Source organism: Anabrus simplex, chromosome 3, assembly GCF_040414725.1.
Source record: "Anabrus simplex isolate iqAnaSimp1 chromosome 3, ASM4041472v1, whole genome shotgun sequence".
NCBI lineage: Eukaryota > Metazoa > Arthropoda > Insecta > Orthoptera > Tettigoniidae > Anabrus > Anabrus simplex.
The window spans coordinates 441130558-441150052 of NC_090267.1; the positions used below are offsets into that span (position 1 = coordinate 441130558).

The 19495-nt window shown below is 39.6% G+C and overlaps 1 protein-coding gene across 7 annotated transcripts in view; it reads left to right on the top strand.

Annotated features, from left to right (window-relative positions):
* kst (spectrin beta chain, non-erythrocytic 5 kst) overlaps window positions 1-19495 on the top strand; it is a 621462-nt gene that overhangs the window by 128558 nt on the left and 473409 nt on the right. For 5 of the 7 annotated variants that reach the window (XM_067143511.2, XM_067143515.2, XM_067143516.2 and 2 more), the window contains exon 1: window positions 12760-12872. The exons of 1 other annotated variant lie outside the window; for it this stretch is intronic. In XM_067143511.2, coding sequence (XP_066999612.1) covers window positions 12767-12872 — 106 coding nt within the window. In that variant the 5' untranslated portion in view covers window positions 12760-12766. Of the gene's footprint in view, window positions 1-12758; window positions 12873-19495 lie in introns of those variants that run through there. One more of the 7 variants, XM_067143512.2, reaches the window with a different exon arrangement.

Consider the following 19495-nt stretch of genomic DNA (forward strand, 5'->3'; position numbering starts at 1 on the left):
ACTTTAAACGTGTCATTTAATAAGAATGTCCGCGCTGACCGTTCAGACCGTGACGTTAGAAAGATATCCATTACAGTGTAAATTGTTGGTCAGAATTATATCTAATGTATTTAGGCAATGACTCGTGCCATGGTTAGGCAGGGAGATAAAATACAGGCTCGATTCAGATTCGCGTAATTTTAACGGCTATCCTGAATCCTTGTTTCTTTCTTATTGTGTCCCTCCCTTTCTACAGAAATCATTCTAGGTAAATGCCCAGGGGGTCCCAGGTTCGATTCCCGGTGGGGTCGGGGATGTGAACTTTTATTAGTTAATATTATGGCTCGGGGATTTGAACTTTCATTAGTTATTACTATGACTCGGGGATTTGAACTTTCATTAGTTAATACTGTGGCTCGGGGCATGGGTGTTTGAGCCATCGACAACATTAGATTCCATCCTCACAGGCGCGCAGGTGGCCGCACGGCATTATTATTATTATTATTATTATTATTATTATTATTATTATTATAAGTAAATGAAGGAATAGTATTTTCTCCTTAAATTCTTAAGATAATGTTCTGAGTTACTACTTCTGATTCATTACACCATAAATTTTAAGTGAATAATCCTATAGACACCATAGCAAAGATAGTTAAATTCACGAAATTGGACCGGTCACAACATTCATACCGGTTAATGAATTACCTTATTGGAAGTATTTTCAGTCGCTTGTTGTGTCTTTTAGGCTTTATGTGGAGTATTTCTCCACCTTGTGTTCTTCAGTTAATTTTGTTTCTAGTGTGCCAATAATTGACGTATTGTACCAAGAGTTTTGCCCGGCGTCAACCCGCGGACTTGTAATGAGTTGGAGACATTACTTCGTATCCTTTGAAACAGCCACAAATTAAAGGTAGCATTCTATTACTGGTGTATTTAGTATGTTCACTTCCTTATTGCATGTATGGAGACTGCTTTGCTTCTTCGCTATAAAATAAAAATGCTTATTGAGGGCTAGGGAGATAGCTTTAAAGTCCCTTCCGGGGCTCTCGAGATTAACCCGCACAAACACGGACGCCTTCCAAAGACTTTCTTCTAGTATGTATATGTATGTTCAGTCTTCAGCCCTAAGGCTGGTTGGATCCTCAACAGCTCCACCATCAGCTGTCATACATGGCCTAGGCGTCACTGATGAGGCGTACTAGGGAACTGAGGAGTGAGGTAGCTTCCCGTTGCTTTCCTCACCGAGCCAGAGTTGCTATTACATATCAGTCTGCCAAGCCCACTGAGATGCTTGCACCAACCAACCCTATGAGCAACATTTTCACACCATTCATAGCAGGGACTGGCTGCAGAAAGAATGACATTACTAGCATCGCTCATACCTCAGTCACTTTCATATTGTCAAAGCCAAGGATAAGACAGAGACAGATCAGCGAAAGTAACAAAATTGCTCTAGCCCATACCAGAAGACATAGGGCACTGTAAACACTAGGTCCTGCCACTAAATGGCGTCGTGTGTAAGCCGTCATTTGCTTTTAGCAACTGTAATTCGTACACGTTGTCTTGTCACCGTATTCGGCTGGATTAGGCTTAGACTAAGGCATGTAGTGTATATACTTGCGTGTGAAATATTTTCTCATGCTGAGAATGCAAGCGGTTGGCAGAGTACCATGACTAGGTCACATGACCTCCTTAAGAGTCAAGCATGCAGTTTCTCTCGCGGTTATTTGTTTGTTAGTTATGAAAGTGAATCAGCCCACTTCTCCTTGCGTATGAGAGTACTCTTTGTATGATGTAAGCGCGTTTGGTCAAGTGGTTATGCTGTGGGCGTAACGCCTGTTTCATTTCTACCGAGTTCTATCCTTGCGGTTGTTGCAGTGATTCACTTCCGTTATCAAAATATCTTGAATAAGTTTGGATGACACAGAGAATACAGCTAATGCTTGTATCTGCCTTGTTATTCGTTGCTTTGATGCAGCAGTAATCTCTGGAGCCAATCATGTGACTTGTAATATTGTTACCGTAGGGTGCATTCAGTATTTCCACTACAGTTCAACGTGCTTCTTGCCGTTTAGATTCCACGTCATAAACCTTCATATTACTATACTTTGCGACATGATAGTCTTGACATTTGAGCGCGGAAAGAAGAGTCCACTATTTATTCGTTATCAGACGATGAGTAGCACAGTCTCAATACGGATTGTTAAAGTTTTCTTGTTTGGTCATCGTTGATATCTTACGGTCTGGGAATATAGTTGAAATTTTGTGACATTGGTCCCTAAAACGGAAATACAGACGACCTAAGTAAGATCCATCTTTGCTGGAGAGTTGAGTAGTTACTTTTGATATGATAGCGTGGATCATGGGAGACTACTGGCAAAAATGAGTGCAATTGGACTAGACAAAAGAGTGACTGAATGGGTTGCTATATTTCTAGAAAATAGATCTCAGAGATTTAGAGTAGGCGAAGCTTTATCTGACCTTGTAATAATTAAGAGGGGAATTCCTCAGGGCAGTATTATTGGACCTTTGTTTTCTTATATATATAAATGATATTAGTAAAGAAGTGGAATCAGAGGTAAAGCTTTTTGCAGATGATGTTATTCTGTATAGAGTAATAAATAAGTTACAAGATTGTGAGCAACTGCAACATGACCTCGATCATGTGAGATGGACAGATGGCAATGGTATGTTGATAAAATGGGTTAAAAGTCAGGTTGTGAGTTTCACAAATAGGAAAAGTCCTCTGTTTTAATTATTGCGTTGATGGGGTGAAAGTTCCTTTTGGGAATCATTGTAAGTACCTAGGTGTTAATATAAGGAAAGATCTTCGTTGGGGTAATCACATAAATGGGATTATAAATAAAGTGTACAGATCTTTACACATGGTTATGAGGGTGTTTAGGGGTTGTAGTAAGGATGTAAAGTAAAGGGCACATAAGTCTCTGGTAAGACCCCAACTAGAGTATGGTTCCAGTGTATGGGACCCTCACCAGGATTACGTGATACAAGAACTGGAAAAAATCCAAAGAAAAGCAGCTCGATTTGTTCTGGGTGATTTCCGACAAAAGAGTAGCGTTACAAAAATGTTGCAAAGTTTGGGCTGGGAAAAATTGGGAGAAAGAAGAGGAGCTGCTCGACTAAGTGGTATGTTACGAGCAGTCAGCGGAGAGATGGCATGGAATGACATTAGTAGACGAATAAGTTTGAGCGGCGTCTTTAAAAGTAGGAAATATCACAATATGAAGATAAAGTTGGAATTAAAGAAGACAAATTGGGGCAAATATTCATTTATAGGAAGGGGAGTTAGGGATTGGAATAACTTACCAAGGGAGATGTTCAACAAATTTCCAATTTCTTTGTAATCTCTTATGAAAAGGCTAGGAAAACAACAGATAGGGAATCTGCCACCTGGCGACTGCCCTAAATGCAGAGATTGATTGATTGATAGATTGATTGATTGATTGATTGATTGATTGATTGATTGATTGATTGATTGATTGATTGATTGATTGATTGGTGATGCCAGAACAGTTTCTGAATGCTAGGAGCTATAATTTAGATACTTCTATAAGTATATGAAACAAGATATAATCCTCTATGAATTAGGTTATTGAATCAATTATCCGTACACGCCAGTATTACAGGACTGGATTGGATAAATAAGAAAATATCTGGAAGCCTGGAATATTTCTTACGGTCTTTTCACGGTATGGCTGAACGCCACAATGCAATCAGTCACTACTGATCTGCATTTAGGGCAGTCAACCAGGTGGCAGATTCCCTATCTGTTGTTTTCCTAATCTTTTCTTAAATGATTGCAAAGAAATTGGAAATATATTTAACATCTCCCTTTGCTGCTGCTGCTGCTGCTGCTACTACTACTACTACTACTACTACTACTACTTCTTTTTTTGCTAGTTGCTTTACGTCGCACCGACACAGATAGGTCTTATGGCCACGATGGGATGGGAAAGGCCTAGGAATTGGAAGGAATCGGCCGTGGCCTTAAGGTACATCCCCAGCATTTGCCTGGTGTGAAAATGGGAAACGACGGAAAACCATCTTCAGGGCTGCCGACAGTGGGGCTCGAACCCAGATCTCCCGGATGCAAGCTCACAGCCGCGCGCCTCTACGCGCACGGCCAACTCGCCCGGTACTACTACTACTACTTGGATAGAAAAATCATACTTCATCGATAAAATATCAGAATCTGAAAAGTACTCATTTTTTAACTTCACATGGGTACAAAATGTACTTGAAGAAATGAGAGAGAAACAGAAGAACAGCTTGAAAATACAGTTTGAAACTTTTGTGTATGCCTTTGTTTCCGAGACATAGTGTTCACAGTGAGCGCACTGTCTCTTCTGGTATGGGCTAGAATAAATATGTTACTTTTATTGATCTTTCTCAGTCTCATCCTTGGCTTTGGCAATATGAAGGTGGCTGAGGTATGAGTAATGTTAGTAATACCATTCCTTATGCAGCTAGTCCTGTGAGAAAATCTGGCTTATAGGATCGGATGGTGTGGGCATTTCAGTGGGCTTGGCAGACTGATATGTAATAGAAACTTCGGGCTAGGTGAGGAAAGTAACGGGAAACTACCTCACTCCTCATTTCCCTTGTACACCTCTTAAGTGACACCTATGCCATCTGTGGCAACGCAGCTGATGGTGGTCCTGATGAGAAGCTAACCAGCTATCGGACTGAACAGTAAACATACCTAACAGTTACTATTATTCACTACATACAGTAGTAATGGGGGGGGGGGGAAATGGTGAGGTTTCTCGAGGAGACCAACGTTAGGCGACGCCAATTATGTTGATATTATTATTATTATTATTATTATTATTATTATTATTATTATTATTATTATTATTATTATTATTATTATTATTATTATTATTATTATCGAGTCGAAAACACAAATTTAAAGTTAATATACGAATCAGTTTGAAGTACACCAAACATAAAATGTGAAATCATATTACACATGCCTAGTATTTTGCAATGTCTAATGCACTCGGAGTGGCTTGCAGGAGATCATCCTCTGCAAGATGTTGGGCACAGAGAGTACTGAATCATGTGGCTCGTAGTTTGTTCTTGTACACTTTCACATCCATATACAAGCCACCGAACACTGAATTCAAAGCCAAGGTACCTGCTAACTTTTACGATCAACACACACAAATAGTAATTGGAGACTTTAACTGCCATAGCACCACGTGGGGATATGAACATGATGCGAATGGAACAGCATTGCAGTAATGGTCAGAAGGCAATCATCTGAGCCTTATCCATGATAAAATAATGCTATTTGCCGACAAGACCGATGTACTCTTCATTTCTGCGAAGAACCCGTAAGCGAAAAATAAGGCATGAAACGATGTCATTCTTTTGCCAGACGTATTAGATTTTCACAGATACCGTATATGTAACAGAGTAGTTTTAAAAACCGTTATTCTGGATAAACCGGAAAATATGGCTAAATACGATCCTGATAAACGATTTTCTACTGTACACCCACTCTGAATGTTGAGCAGAATAGAAATGTACACATCACCTTTTCTGACCTGATGTATCATATGGGGGGGGGGGTGCATGGATCATTCCATCGAAGTTTTTTTGGGTCTGTCATATGTGCTATACGGATGCCACACTTTTACAGTCAATTTTTTATTTAAACTATTTTTAACTTGCCAAAATTCACACTGTGGTAAAAGTAATTGCAAATACGTTTATTTTATCTTTTGTTAGTCCGGTCCAGTGATGGTCAGGTATGATGACTAGTGGTCTCAAAAGTAGTAAATCTAAAAATTGTAATAACACTGCAGAAGAGAGAAATCTCCTACATAAATTTACAACTTATCACCTGTAACCTCAGCCACTCCACCGTAATGACTTTCTTCTTTCAAATAATCATAAGTATATTAGAACTTCGTTTTGGAGGTTGAGAATCTACACAGATATGCCAAAAATCATGGGATGGTACATAAGTGAATGACTAATGGTGTCACCGCCCTGGAACGACTTTAAAATGCCTAAACCCGTTTCGGTTGTTAAGAGGTAGTCTTTTCGTTCGGATTGACTGATGTTTACATACTCATGACAAGGCGACGTGAGTTATCAGAGCTCGAGCGGGGCATGTTTGTTGGTGCCAGGTGGTTGGGACATTGAATTTGCGAAGTTGTGGAAACGTTCAGTATTTCTCGATCCACGGTGTCACGTGTGTACCGCGAATATCGAAATTAAGGCATTACGATCTCCCGTGGATAACGCACTGTCCGTCCAACGTTACATGATGATCGTGACCGGCGCCGGTTGGGTAGAATTGTCCGTGCTAAAAGAACAGGAACAGGGCAGTCCAATGAACGGATTTTATGAACCCTTAAGTTCTTACAGTTAGCATGCCTTTCTGCGTTTTTTCTTTTCTGATGCGTAGGCCCTGGGTAAGAGTCCACTGGTCGTGATGATGGGTGGTTTTTGCGATATTCATTTATTTGTGGGCACTATCTTCGCATACGGAGATAGTTACTCCTTGCCTCAGAGGTGAAAATCATTATTAGTGTTGTAATATATCAGCTATACCACTCTGGTCGCAATTTATAACTTTACTGATTCTACTAGACTTTAACTAAATAACCTGAAACGTTCGTAATATGGGCGTCAGAGTTCACCAAAATGGATCCCCCGAAGTTAAATAGAGCATGATAATTTTTGTCTTCTCATCGGAACGTATACATGAAGTTGTGTGCTTGTACATCCACTACGATCCTTACCTAACCCTCCACAAACGATTAAACGATTAAAGGTTGTCTACCTCAAATAAAATCTCCTCAATGATTTGGAATAAACTAGCTGTATCGTATCATGACATAATCCAAGGAGATCGCTTCATCCGACTCAAATAACAATCAAAATAAACGAATGACCGGAAAGTTTTCCCCTAACACAATTACATATTGACGTAAATCTGAAGCTGAAATAAATACATGGAAAATCAGGCACTGTGATCTACTGCCACTTCTAGTAATCGTATAATCAACGGCGACCATTGATACCAGCAACACACTTCAGTATTTTGTGCAATACACACACTTTCCAGGGATTGTTCCGCCGACACGTGGTATCATGATTTAGATCGGATTTGTTATTACTGCCTCTTTTTTGTGTGTTTTGTAATATTGAAGCCATCTGTTTCCAGTGCTGACTCAGTTAACTTATAACTGTTTGGTTTTTCAGTCTGCCGAAACTAACTTTGAGTCCTAAATTTGTAAACTACCTGAAAAAGAAAGATTCTACTATGTGCATCTGACGAAAAGTCGCGTCAGCTTGTAGGTACGGTACGAGTAACAGATACAGTAGAACCTCGATATCTCGAATCACTTCGGGAGCTAAATTTTATTTCGAGTTATCAAAATTTCGAGACATAGAGAACACCGTTTTTGAGCATATATAGTGCATAATTGAACCATAATTATGTATATACGGGCTTATACTGAATACAGTATTTTTGACAATATTTAAAAATACACTGTACTAACAAACCCGTATTTTGTGGTATCGCTTTAATTACGAACCTTATTATAGTAACTTTTTAGAAGATAGAATACAGTGTATACAGCAGTGAAACAAGAAACATACCTCCATTACCGCCTTTGGAAAAAATCCGTTAGTCTCTATTCTTTTACTGTTAACCTTCTTTCCCTCCACATACTTTTCAACATTATTTATTGCTGGGAAAAACACTGTCATTTATATCTGACTGTATGTAGTTTCGAAACCTCGCAGCCAAGATTCGTAAATGGAGCTTGTTATGCACGATTTCCGGAGTTGCTTTCCTACGTGACCGATAATGAATTCACACCCGAAAAACAGCGGAGGCTTCGCCGATTTTCCGAACACTAGACGTTAGTTTTTCGATTCCAGTGATGTTGACTCCCAGCATCACTGTAACCGTCTCTTTACTTGTTAACTGTTCCTCATAAACTACAAATGCTGTATTGCACAGTCAATGCTGTACGAAATTCGAGTTAGAGTATTTTTTGCTTCAAGGGAGGAAACGTTTGCTTCGAGAAATCTAGAAATTCGTGTAGTCGAATTTCGAGTACTAGAGAAATAAATACACGTGAAGAATAGGACAAACGGCCGGGAAATTGAAGTTAGAGATATCGAGTTTCGACTGTACTACAATCTTAGATACGAACATTAGTCGTGACAGACAATGCGAGCTATCTCAATCAATGCATATTCATTATCAAACTGTTCTTTATGCAGTACATACAGTAAGGCACAATTGCACTACCACTTTGAAACTTCACAACAGCAGCTCAATTCGCAAGAGCCACCGGGGACGGAACAGATGTTTATTGTCAGGCCTTGAGACTTGAGATCTGCGCATGCGCGGCAACCATGCTTACCAATGGCACATTTCCAATACATACGATTGATATGTTACATCCCTTGTATTTTCAACGAAACATAAATATTGATTGTTCATATTTTAATGGTGGTTATTTATATAAAATTCAAACGCACAGTTATCGATACTCAGAGATGGATGGAACGAGCGTTGCTGGCTAGTGACTGCTACTAATTGCCAAACTACTTCAGAGATGGCAGCACGAGCATTGGACCCTTGGTTTTTTTTTTAAATCTCTTTCATGGGGTTGGAATGCAGAACGAACAGCCACATCCGTCAAGAGTTCGGTGCAGGGTTGAATCCTGTAGGTTATCACGTGTGGCCGGGATTTATTTGCTATTTTGTGAAATATTGGAGTTCTTCCTTGTGAGTAGTTCCTTTCATGTGCTATAAATGATATGACAAATGTGTTGTTGTAATAACTTATAAATAGGGCCCGGACTTTTTTAAAATGTATATGCGCATATGCAAATGCATATTTTGAACTTAGTGCATATATAGACATATTTTTCTCATATGTGTGATCGATTATCTAAGATTTCTGAACGAAATGAAAAATGTAATGAAATCTGTATGTTGCACATCACTTGGCAACGTGAGAAACCTTCCCTGATTAAGGAAAGTGCTTTCAGTGTCGCAATACAAGTAGGTAGATGGATAATGACGTTTTTCACAACAGCAATTTCCTTCTTTCTGACATTCCTTCCTCCTTACAGTACCCTTACAAGGTTTGCTTAAACAAGTGTGTTCATCTGTTAACTTGCTCTTCGTCTATTGCAGTGTTTTACCACATTAAACTCCAAAAATGCCTAAAGTCTTTGCCAGGAGAATGTTCCGAGCAGTCAGGGCCGGTGTAAAAGTATTGCCCAGTTACTTCCGTCGAGGTAGAACGATCATTTTCAGCGTATGATTTATTTTTGTCCATCAGCAGAATGTCATTGAGTCCTGAAAACATTGAAAAACTGTTGAAACCTACTGTCATGCATTATTTTCTAAGGAATGAAACTTGTTTATCAATTTAACACTGACTTAAAATTAAATAATTTGTTTGGCAGTTGCAATATGTCTTATTTTTAGTGCATATGTGCATGCATATTTTCGGAGTTTTTAGTGCATATGAATCCGGGCCCTACTTATAAATGATTCAGTTTCGTGGGCTTGTAGTGTAAATATCAAACAAAGAAAATACGGCAATGATGCGATTTTGAAATGACATCACACCGATCAGAGAGTAGTTCAGCAGGCATGGATGTAGGAGCGCGTTTCTGCCGCGCAATCCGAATTGAATTCTAACCCTTGTGTAATTGAACGATTGTTAAGAGAACCATTTAGTATACTTTCTTTTACGGAGAAAAGCAGAATTATAAATGAAGGAGTTCCGCGTCCAACTCTGAATATAACCACACAACTTAAGCCGTGTCTTCGTAATTTCAACAGAAATATTTATGAAACAGACCATTGGATTAGTGGATGTGAGATCTTAAACTTTTCTGCTGGCCTTGTTTGTTGTTTTCTCTTTGAAAATGTGTTTGGAAAGACGGTCTGTTTGCGTTGATGTTTGCAATTACATTTCGGTTACATCCCCTAATCCAGAAGTCAGGAGTCTCCATTGATGCTTACCCCTCGCACCTCTTACCACGCATCCACGCCACTTCTCCTCAGACTACTGTAGTATTTTACTTGTTTCTTTTTCTGCTAGTTTATAAATTTAGTACTCAAACTTAGTTTCCGCAGACGGAAGAACCTAGAAGTTATTTAAAAGTGTCCGTTTTTAGCAACTTGCTTATTTTAACACAACACTTTTCAAAACCACTCGTATCGTTCACAAAACCCCTCTACGCCTTGAAACTGGGCCGTAGACTGTAGCAGTTCACAAACACATACCAGCTATCAAACAGTACACAATAAATACTGGACGATAGGCAACCCAAACGGGTAGGAATAGAAATAACATGGTACGGTTCGGTTCGGTTAGCCCATGAATACAGTAAAACAGACAACAAAGATCGTCGATAAAACACTGACGGACCCTTGATAATTGACCTTAAGCCGCGCCAAACACAAGCTTTATGTAGAACTCCAGTCAGTAGACTTCTCCTCCTTCTGAACAGATCGCACATCTCTATTTCCCAGTGCCGTCACTGATTATTAATCGAACTTTTCCGCTTATAGTTAAACTTGATTTTCCCATGCGTTGTACATATACAGACACTATCTACTATTCCTAAAGGCAGTGTTATTGGACCTTTGTTTTCTTATATGATATGAGTAAACAAGTGGAATCAGAGGTAAGTCATTTTGCAGATGATGTTATTCTGTATTGAGTAATAAATAAGTTACAAGATTGTATCAACTGCAAAATGACCTCAATGTTCTGAGATGGACAGTATGCAATGGAATGATGATAAACGTGGTTAAAAGTCAGCTTGTGAGTTTCACAAATAGAAAAAGTCCTCAGTTTTAATTACTGCGTTGATGGGGTGAAAGTTCCTTATTGGGATCACTGCAAGTACCTAGGTGTTAATATAAGGAAAGATCTTCAGTGGGGTAATCACATAAATGGGATTGTAAATAAAGGGTACGGATCCCTGCACATGGTTATGAGGGTGTGTAAGGGTTGTAGTAAGGATGTAAAGGAGAGGGCATATAAGTCTCTGGTAAGACCCAACTAGAGTAAGGTTCCAGTGTATGGGGCCCTCACCAGGATTAATTCATTCAAGAACTGCAAAAAAAAAAATCCAGAGAAAAGCAGCTCTGTTTGTTATGGGTGATTTCCAAGAAAAGAGTAGCGTTACAAAAACGCTGTAAAGTTTGGCTGGGAAGACCTAGGAGAGAGAAGACGAGCTGCTCGACTAAGTGGTATGTTCCGAGCTATCAGCGGAGAGATGGTATGAAATGATATTAGTAGACCAATAAGTTTGGGTGGTGTCTTTAAAAGTAGGATAAATCACAATATGAAGATAAAGTTGGAATTCAACTGGACAATTTGGGACAAATAGTCGTTTATAGGAAGGGGAGGTAGGGGTTTGAATAACTTACCAAGGGAGATGTTCAATAAATTTCCAGTTTCTTTGAAATCATTAAAGAAAAGGCTAGGGAAACAACAGGTAGGGAGTCTGCGACCTGGGCGACTGCCTTAAATGCAGATCAGGATTGATTGGTGTACAACTTTCTAGCTCCTGTATTTGAGGTATGAAATGATAGATACATATAATGCGGAGGTGTGACAATGTGCTATCGTAATGTTTCAGTGTTGAGTGTGGAGACTGCATTTTGTGTGTTGTGTAGTGTGGTGGTGGTGTACAGAGAAGGTCGGTGCATTGCCTACTCCTACCGAATAACACCAAGGGGTCTGGACGAGGCTTAACGTCGCCATCCGACGGACGAATCACCATCAGAAGCGTTATAAGCCCTCATTCCACGGGAGACTTCAGTGGGGTTTGGAATTGAACCCGCTCTTTTGGCGTGTTGTGTAGCGACGAGGAATTGTATACCACCACCTCTCGTAAGGTTACTAGGCTGCCTCTTTGGAATTGTGGTAATGTCGGCCTCCGGATCCCAAGATATTGGGTTCAAGCCCGGCAGAGGTAGTCGGATTTTTGAAGGGTGGAAAAAGTCCATTCAATACTCCATTTCGCACGATGTCTCCGTGCAAAAGACCTTTCTTCGTTTTCATCTGACAAAATTAATTAAAAATCCATAGACGCCCAAGAGAGATTCGACTTACTCTGCCATCTAGTGGGCCTAGAGTAAAACGAAACATCGAAATTGAGCAGACAGACAGATGGCGTCAAATTAAAATGTCTGCATACTGTAGCTGTGGCCATATTATTATTATTATTATTATGATTATTATTATTATTATTATTATTATTATTATTATTATTATTATTATTAATATTTACCTCCAATACGCTGTCGGCCAACATTCTGATTGTGATTTTTTCACTCACTGATGGGAAAGATTGTTTTGAAGTAGGGACTCGAAACGGCTACCTACCATAAAGACTAGACATCTTAACGTTCATGGTCGCCAAGCCAAGATACCTTCCTGATAACATTTATTACTCTATCTGGGTATTACGGATCTAAAAATTCTCTGTCATTAACATTTTGATAAAAATTCCCCACGTTTCTTCTCGGGGCTGAAGAAACACACTCTTATCCCAGACGTCGGTCAACACTTCGTAGTGTGGTCTCTTCATGAGATGCTACTTGTTAGGAGCTTCAGTTCTCGAGCTTGTTACTGTAGGATCTAGTCATGAGTGCTTTCTTTATCTTATCACTAAGTCAATTTTCAAATACGATAAGGAGGGAGACCAAGATACTCGCTTAGTGTGTGCGAATGGCCGTGGTGGGATCATGGATCGTACGGGAATCACCCCTTCGTTTCGGCGGCGGGAGACATGGCAACCTCAAGGCTCTGCCCATGTTACTCCAATGAGGCGTCATACATCAGACCTAACATGTAAGTATCTATGCTGTTCAGTGCTGTAGTGGGAATTTATGACGTCATTTCTAGCGATTCATGGTTAACTACAAGAGGTGGAATGCGATGGATGTAATGACTATACCTAGGGGTGGTGACTTTTCGCAATGGCGATAATTCGCGAAATATTTATAAAGGCTTGAAACTTTCAGTTTTTTAATTTCTAACGGCGAGTAACGCACTTTTAGGACCGGTATTATATTAGAGGTTTAAACTCTAGGTTCAGTTTTAACCTTTATCTGTCAATCCCGTATTATAAAACTTAATCTTCAGTTTAACTAGAGATTACTTTTACTGCCACTCATCTGCCGTTTAAACTGCAGTCTAAGACTACGTAACAGTACAACATGACTGAACATATGAATCTCGAGGATATTTTGAGCTATTTGAAGAAATGCTTATCGATGATGAAGAAGTGGTTCAAATTATTGAACGAACCGACCAGCAGGAATTTTTCGATCAACGGCACGCCATATTCATATATGGAATAAAGCTGAGTTTTAAAATAGACTGCCGCACTGTTTCAGAAAATTTGAACTACATAAAATAAAATGTGGAACGAAAAGGTAATAATGCAAAAATGACGTTTTTTTGAACTGTTCATTTTAGAAAAAGGAACGCTTACATTTGATTAAATTACGGAGTTTTCAGTGTGTCTGTCTGTCTGTCTGTCTGTCTGTCTGTCTGTCTGTCTGTCTGTCTGTCTGTCTGTCTGTTAGGTCAACAGCCCAGAGGCTGGTTGTATCCTCAAATAGCACCACCGAAAGCTACGCAGTTATAGGAAAACCAAAAAAACCAATGGCAGTACCAAAATGAGGCATACTAAGCAAGACTAAGCAGTACTAAGCAGTATATACAAGAAGAATGTACTCTTATTACAAAATAACACTTTCAATTTCGATGTCAGATTGGTTGTTCCCTATAACACAATTCCGATGTTGTGTTATAGAAACTGCTGTAAATTAACACGAACACTGGCATGGAGATATAACAAGGCAAAACTTATTTCCGTTCTAATTGCACAATCAGTTCAGTGTTTCCTTGGAAGTAAAATTAGGACAACGTTTATTGGGTTACATCGCGCATTCCTATCCTACGAAATGTCACTGTAAAATTTATCACACATGGAGCATAATTAGCCTATTGCTTTTACTTAAATGAAGTGAAAAATCTGCGGCAAATTAAGAAATACCGTCGTTATTAGAGAAATATGAATGTATTCCGCTGCTGGTGCCGTCTTTTGTTAATTTCTTGAGGTCCAGGGCTAGCACCGATGAATGGGAGTGCTATGTCTGTGGATTCTCGTTATCTTTGTCCATATGAGTCGAGCGGTCACTTGAAACAGCAAAATGGAGGTGAACAGCATTCACGATGTTATTTCGTTCTTCATTGAGGCAAATGACCATGTTACAGTGATGTGGCTGGAACTCTACGGCAAAACAACTAAGGACGCATTCAACAACTTGTTGCTGCACATTACAGGGAAATATCGTACCACAAAAATGATATAGCATGATCCCTGGACCAATAAATCACTAGTCCACAGAATTCTTCTTATGTACATTGGCCATAGCTTTTTGTCGCCTATTAAATCTTGCATATTGCGATACAATTCAGGAAATGATGTCCTTGGCAACTGAAGCAATGAAACGAAAGCAAAGAACTTCAGTGAACAGACATCACACACGAAATTGTTGAAAGTGTAAAACAAACGGAAGATATACATATTGTTACTGTGAGCGTAGCACCAAAAGTACTTGTAAAGTAGGTATGCATAATATTCTCCAAAAATAAAATATTTCTTAATTTACCGCAGATTTTATACTTCAACTATGTAAAAACAATTATTAATGTTCCATTTGTGACAAATTTTACAGTGACATTTCGTAGATAGGAATGCGCGACGTAACCCGTTTATTGTTTTCATCCACCATTTTTCCTATCAGAAGTAAACAAAATATAATTGACAGTCATCTCTTCTCAGCAGTCACTGCTACCAGGATCGTATCTTTCCTTCATTACCTCGGTTTAACTTACACAAAACATTGTAAGACTTAACGTTGTTTGAAACTCTAGTTACAGTTAATGTGTTTTGTATGCGAGATAAAAATGTCATCTAAATGCGAAATAAACTATTTTTTCAAATATTTTATTTTTATTTTGGAAACTTAAACCGATTTATACATTGAATCCCGGATGTGATGACGGCGGGTTGATGTATCAGTGCTAACGGAGGGCGTTTTAAACAGTACTTGCGAGAAAGGATTTTGGATGGCATGCTGGAACGTTCGGTTCCTGTGTATTTCCAGTTATTTATCTACTTTGTAGGCTAGTAGAAAGTGAGTTTTGACATGGAAGTAAGAGTTTCCGGTTGTCTGTCCACATAACACATTTTATTCTGTGTGTGAGGAATGTGACCTGGAAGTTTGTTCATACCTTATTGCTACCAGGCAAGGCCGCTTATGTATTTCAATGGCAGAACACACATGGCGCAACTGGAGTCGGAGAAACCCGAAGACCGAACCGACCCCAGTATCCGCGACGCAGCAGGTGTGCGGAAAAGTGCGAACACATCATTAAAGTGGAAATTTGCGCACACTAGGGATTATTACTACCTGACTAGGGTTTCCCAGGTCTTGGTAAATATTTCGTTGCCGGAAATTTGCGAACACTATCTTCGAAAATAAGAAACAAGACATGTAATGTAAGCGATCCCTGTAAATAAAATAATCTTTAATCCATACAACTTATTGAAACTGATTTCCATCACACTTTACACAGACTTTGGACTCTCAAAATTATAATTATCTTACGATTTTGGCGTGTTTAAAATTAGCCTTTATGGGCTTCGTCATTTTTTCATACATTTGTCGTTTAAAATCTGGTTTTATAGGCTTCGTCATTTATACATACGTAACAACGCTTGCTTTTGTTTCTCTATACTTCCGGTACGCGTAACCATTATAATGAGCGGAGGGCCTAGCCTTGATCGTGGTAACAGTTTCCATATTTAATATTGCTAACGCTATGAAGGTTAAAAGTAAAGTGAACAAAAGTACGGGTATGCGCCCCGAACTGACGATGGAACCGGCCGCAGCGGAAATCCTCACTATTGTTCGCATTAGTTACAAAATTACCTGGTAGATGTTTGTGACGTGGTATGGGAGGTTGCAAATACAATATCGATGTTAAAATCGGAAAGCTAATCCAGGGTAGATGGGATTCACAGGATAGTGTTCGCATATTTCCAGCAACGAAATATTTACCAAGACCTGGGAAATCCTAATCAGGTAGCAATAATCCCTAGTGTGCGCGAATTTCCGCTTTAATGATGTGTTCGGAAATTTCCGTGTTCGCACTTTTCCGGCATCCGACGCAGCATGCTAGTCTCCCCGCAACTCCAGTCTCTATAGTAGCGCGACTCGAAGGAAATCGGAGAACAAGTTTCTAACTTGAAATTCGTGAGCGAAGTTGAAAAGCACCCTGTGCTGTATAATTACAAAATGGAAGGGTACTCAAGACGAGATGTCACTAACAGAGGTTGGCGTAAGGTGGCCAAAGTAGTTAAACTCATAACGATATTTTTTTTTCTAGTTGCTTTACGTCGCACCGACACAGATAGGTCTTATGGCGGCGATTGGATACGAAAGGCCTAGGAGTTGGAAGGAAGCGGCCGTGGCCTTAATTAAGGAACAGCCCCAGCATTTGCCTGGTGTGCAATTGGGAAACCACGGAAAACCATCTTCAGGGCTGCCGACAGTGGGGCTCGAACCCACGATCTCCCGGATGCAAGCTCACAGCCGCGTGCCTCTACGCGCACGGCCAACTCGCCCGGTATTTTCTTTATTAGGAAGATACAATTGTAAATAAGCACATGTAAAGTGAAACTGTTGGGTCAGTTTTAGTACAGTGATTTATTCCACAACCATTCCTGAAGTGCATACGTAATGAATTACATAAAAACAAATATGGTGACAGTAGAGCGAGTTTATGTAAAACATTTCCGCTGCCACGGAAGGGAAGCACGAGGACTGAAAGTAGTTGGCTAAATTTCTCACTTCATTAGGAGTAGCCCGAGCATGAGGTATTTTGGTGACGTTGGTGTATCAGAACTGTCGAATGGTTGTGGAGTACACGGCAGACCTTTTATGCACAAAGTTGTGAAGAATGGAAACTGAGTTTGTGATAGCAATCACCCTTCCCGTAGCAATGAAATTTTTCGGCCGTCGTTCCGAAAGCACATTGCACTGTTTGTCTTCCTCTGCTCAGTCCGTAGTTAAAAATTCTTTTATCATTGTCAATAGTTCTTTGGGGGTACAGTCGCAGTAAATATGGTGTCAGTGGAAAGCCTTTGTCTCCAAAGAAGTAATAAGGGAAGACAGTCATGTAAATCATCTGGTAATGGCGAAGGCAATGGTATATTCAGTCCTCGATTGGTAATCCAGTGCTTCATAGCTGATGCACGAAATATCCTTCCATCACTGTTCATGTCAGCAGGTCCAGTTTCGAGAGCAGTGAAAAGATCATCTGCATCACTTCATGCCAAAAGCAGTATGGAGTGATATATTTTATAATTGAAGTTTTTTGATCCGCTACCGAATATTTTTTTTTCTATTTTGACGTGCTTCCCATCCATTCACGTGGCCGCTATTCGAAAATGCATAGGCCGTGTGTAGAGAACGGACAACTTGGGTAGCCTAATCGCCCAGTCTCCTGGTATCCAGGCTACTACAGTTTCTTTTAGTAGCTCCGTGTGAAAAGGGCCTAAAAGAACTTGAGAACAGTTTCCAAAAAGCAGCTTATCCAGCAAACGATCGTAAGAAGTAGAGGCGAATAAATTCTATCGCAGTCACCGCACTTCCAATAAGGTGTGCGGATTGAGGAAAGAGTGGACGAGGTGGGCGCATTACTGTACTGCAGTCTGATGTGATGCCTTGTACAGTACCGGTATCGTCTTATGCAACTAAACTTATTGCTTTGGTTACTCACAGTTTGAAATTATATGCATTCTTAGAATTGTACGTACCCTGAGTTACCTTAATGTACCTGTGATTGAATACCATCACCTTAAATGCCAGATAATTGAAATGGAGGGGTCGAAATGCAGTTACTTTCGAGTAAGAACGTATAGTCTGGGTCTTTAGGAAGAGTCCTTCATTGAATGTGGTAGGTTAGTTTTGAATAGCTTTTGTAAACAGCATTCAGTGTTCACTATGTCATAGATCGTCAGTTCTGAATTCTTCAGGAATGTAGTGCATTTTGAAAACAAATAAAATTGTATATTATGTCGTTTCTGACATCTCAGGCTTACCCTGATGCAGGGTTTCGTCCCAGAATATTCGATAGTAGTAGTAGTAGTAGTAGTAGTAGTAGTAGTTGTTGTTGTTGTTGTTGTTGTTGTTGTTGTTGTTGTTGGATCACATTCTATGTATCGCAGAAATACATTTCTCACAACAGTATTAACAGTATTAAGGTCAAGAAAAATGAATAAATATTACCATTTGACCTAGGTGATCACATCATCCATATTTCGATTAAGGATACATTGAGAGAGAGGGAAAGGGGGGGGGAGGAGGGAGAAAGAGAGAAAAGACGCACACTCACTTAGGGCCAAGAAGTTGTCTTAGTGGCGTGATAAAGCATACTGTTAAAAGTCAACGCCTAGGCATGGCGGTAAATAATGGATTCCACTCCACCCTGCTGTCTTTATCACTTGCTTTGAGAGGCTTGTCGCAGAGAACAGATCCTAGCTATAAGTGGTTTCAAGAATACCAACGTTCTGAGCTAAGGAGGAAGTCGTCTGCAGCCCCCTGCCTGCTTTCCTAGAGACGTTTAGAAAATATTAACCTTCGCCTTCGACGGACAATTGAGCGGGGTTTCTGTGAATTCTGGTGGTAATAGTGATAGTCACGAGTGCTTTCTTTCTTGTAGCATCTTCTACTGGAGGGAAATTCAGGGACGATTCTTTAAATTCCGGGAACCTTTCGCAACCCTAGCGCCAAAAAAGAATTAAAATATTAATCTTTAATACAGTAGCCGCATAATAACTACTGCCTGACATCATTTATTCACTTCATTGATATGTGAAATGCGTGGAACGAAGTCTTTAACGTCATTACAAAATTAATAATAATAATAATAATAATAATAATAATAATAATAATAATTCATACATATACACACAATACACTAAAATACCAACCGCCGGGCTGAGTGGCTGAGACGGTTAAGGCGCTGGCCTTCTAACCCCAACTTGGCAGGTTCGATCCTGGCTCAGTCCGGTGGTATTTGAAGGTGCTCAAATACGACAGGCCCGTGTCGATAGATTTACTGGCACGTAAAAGAACTCCTGCGGGACTAAATTCCGGCACCTCGGCGTCTCCGAAGACCTTAAAAAGTAGTTAGTGGGACGTAAAACAAATATTATTATTATTATTATTATTATTATTATTATTATTATTATTATTATTATTATTATTATTATTATAAGGAGAAGAAGAATAAGAAGAATTGCCTGGCGTATTTTATCACTGAATTTGTGAATTCTGTCTCATAACCTATTTCGTGCGGTAGTTATTCGATAGATAAACGTGAAATCAACT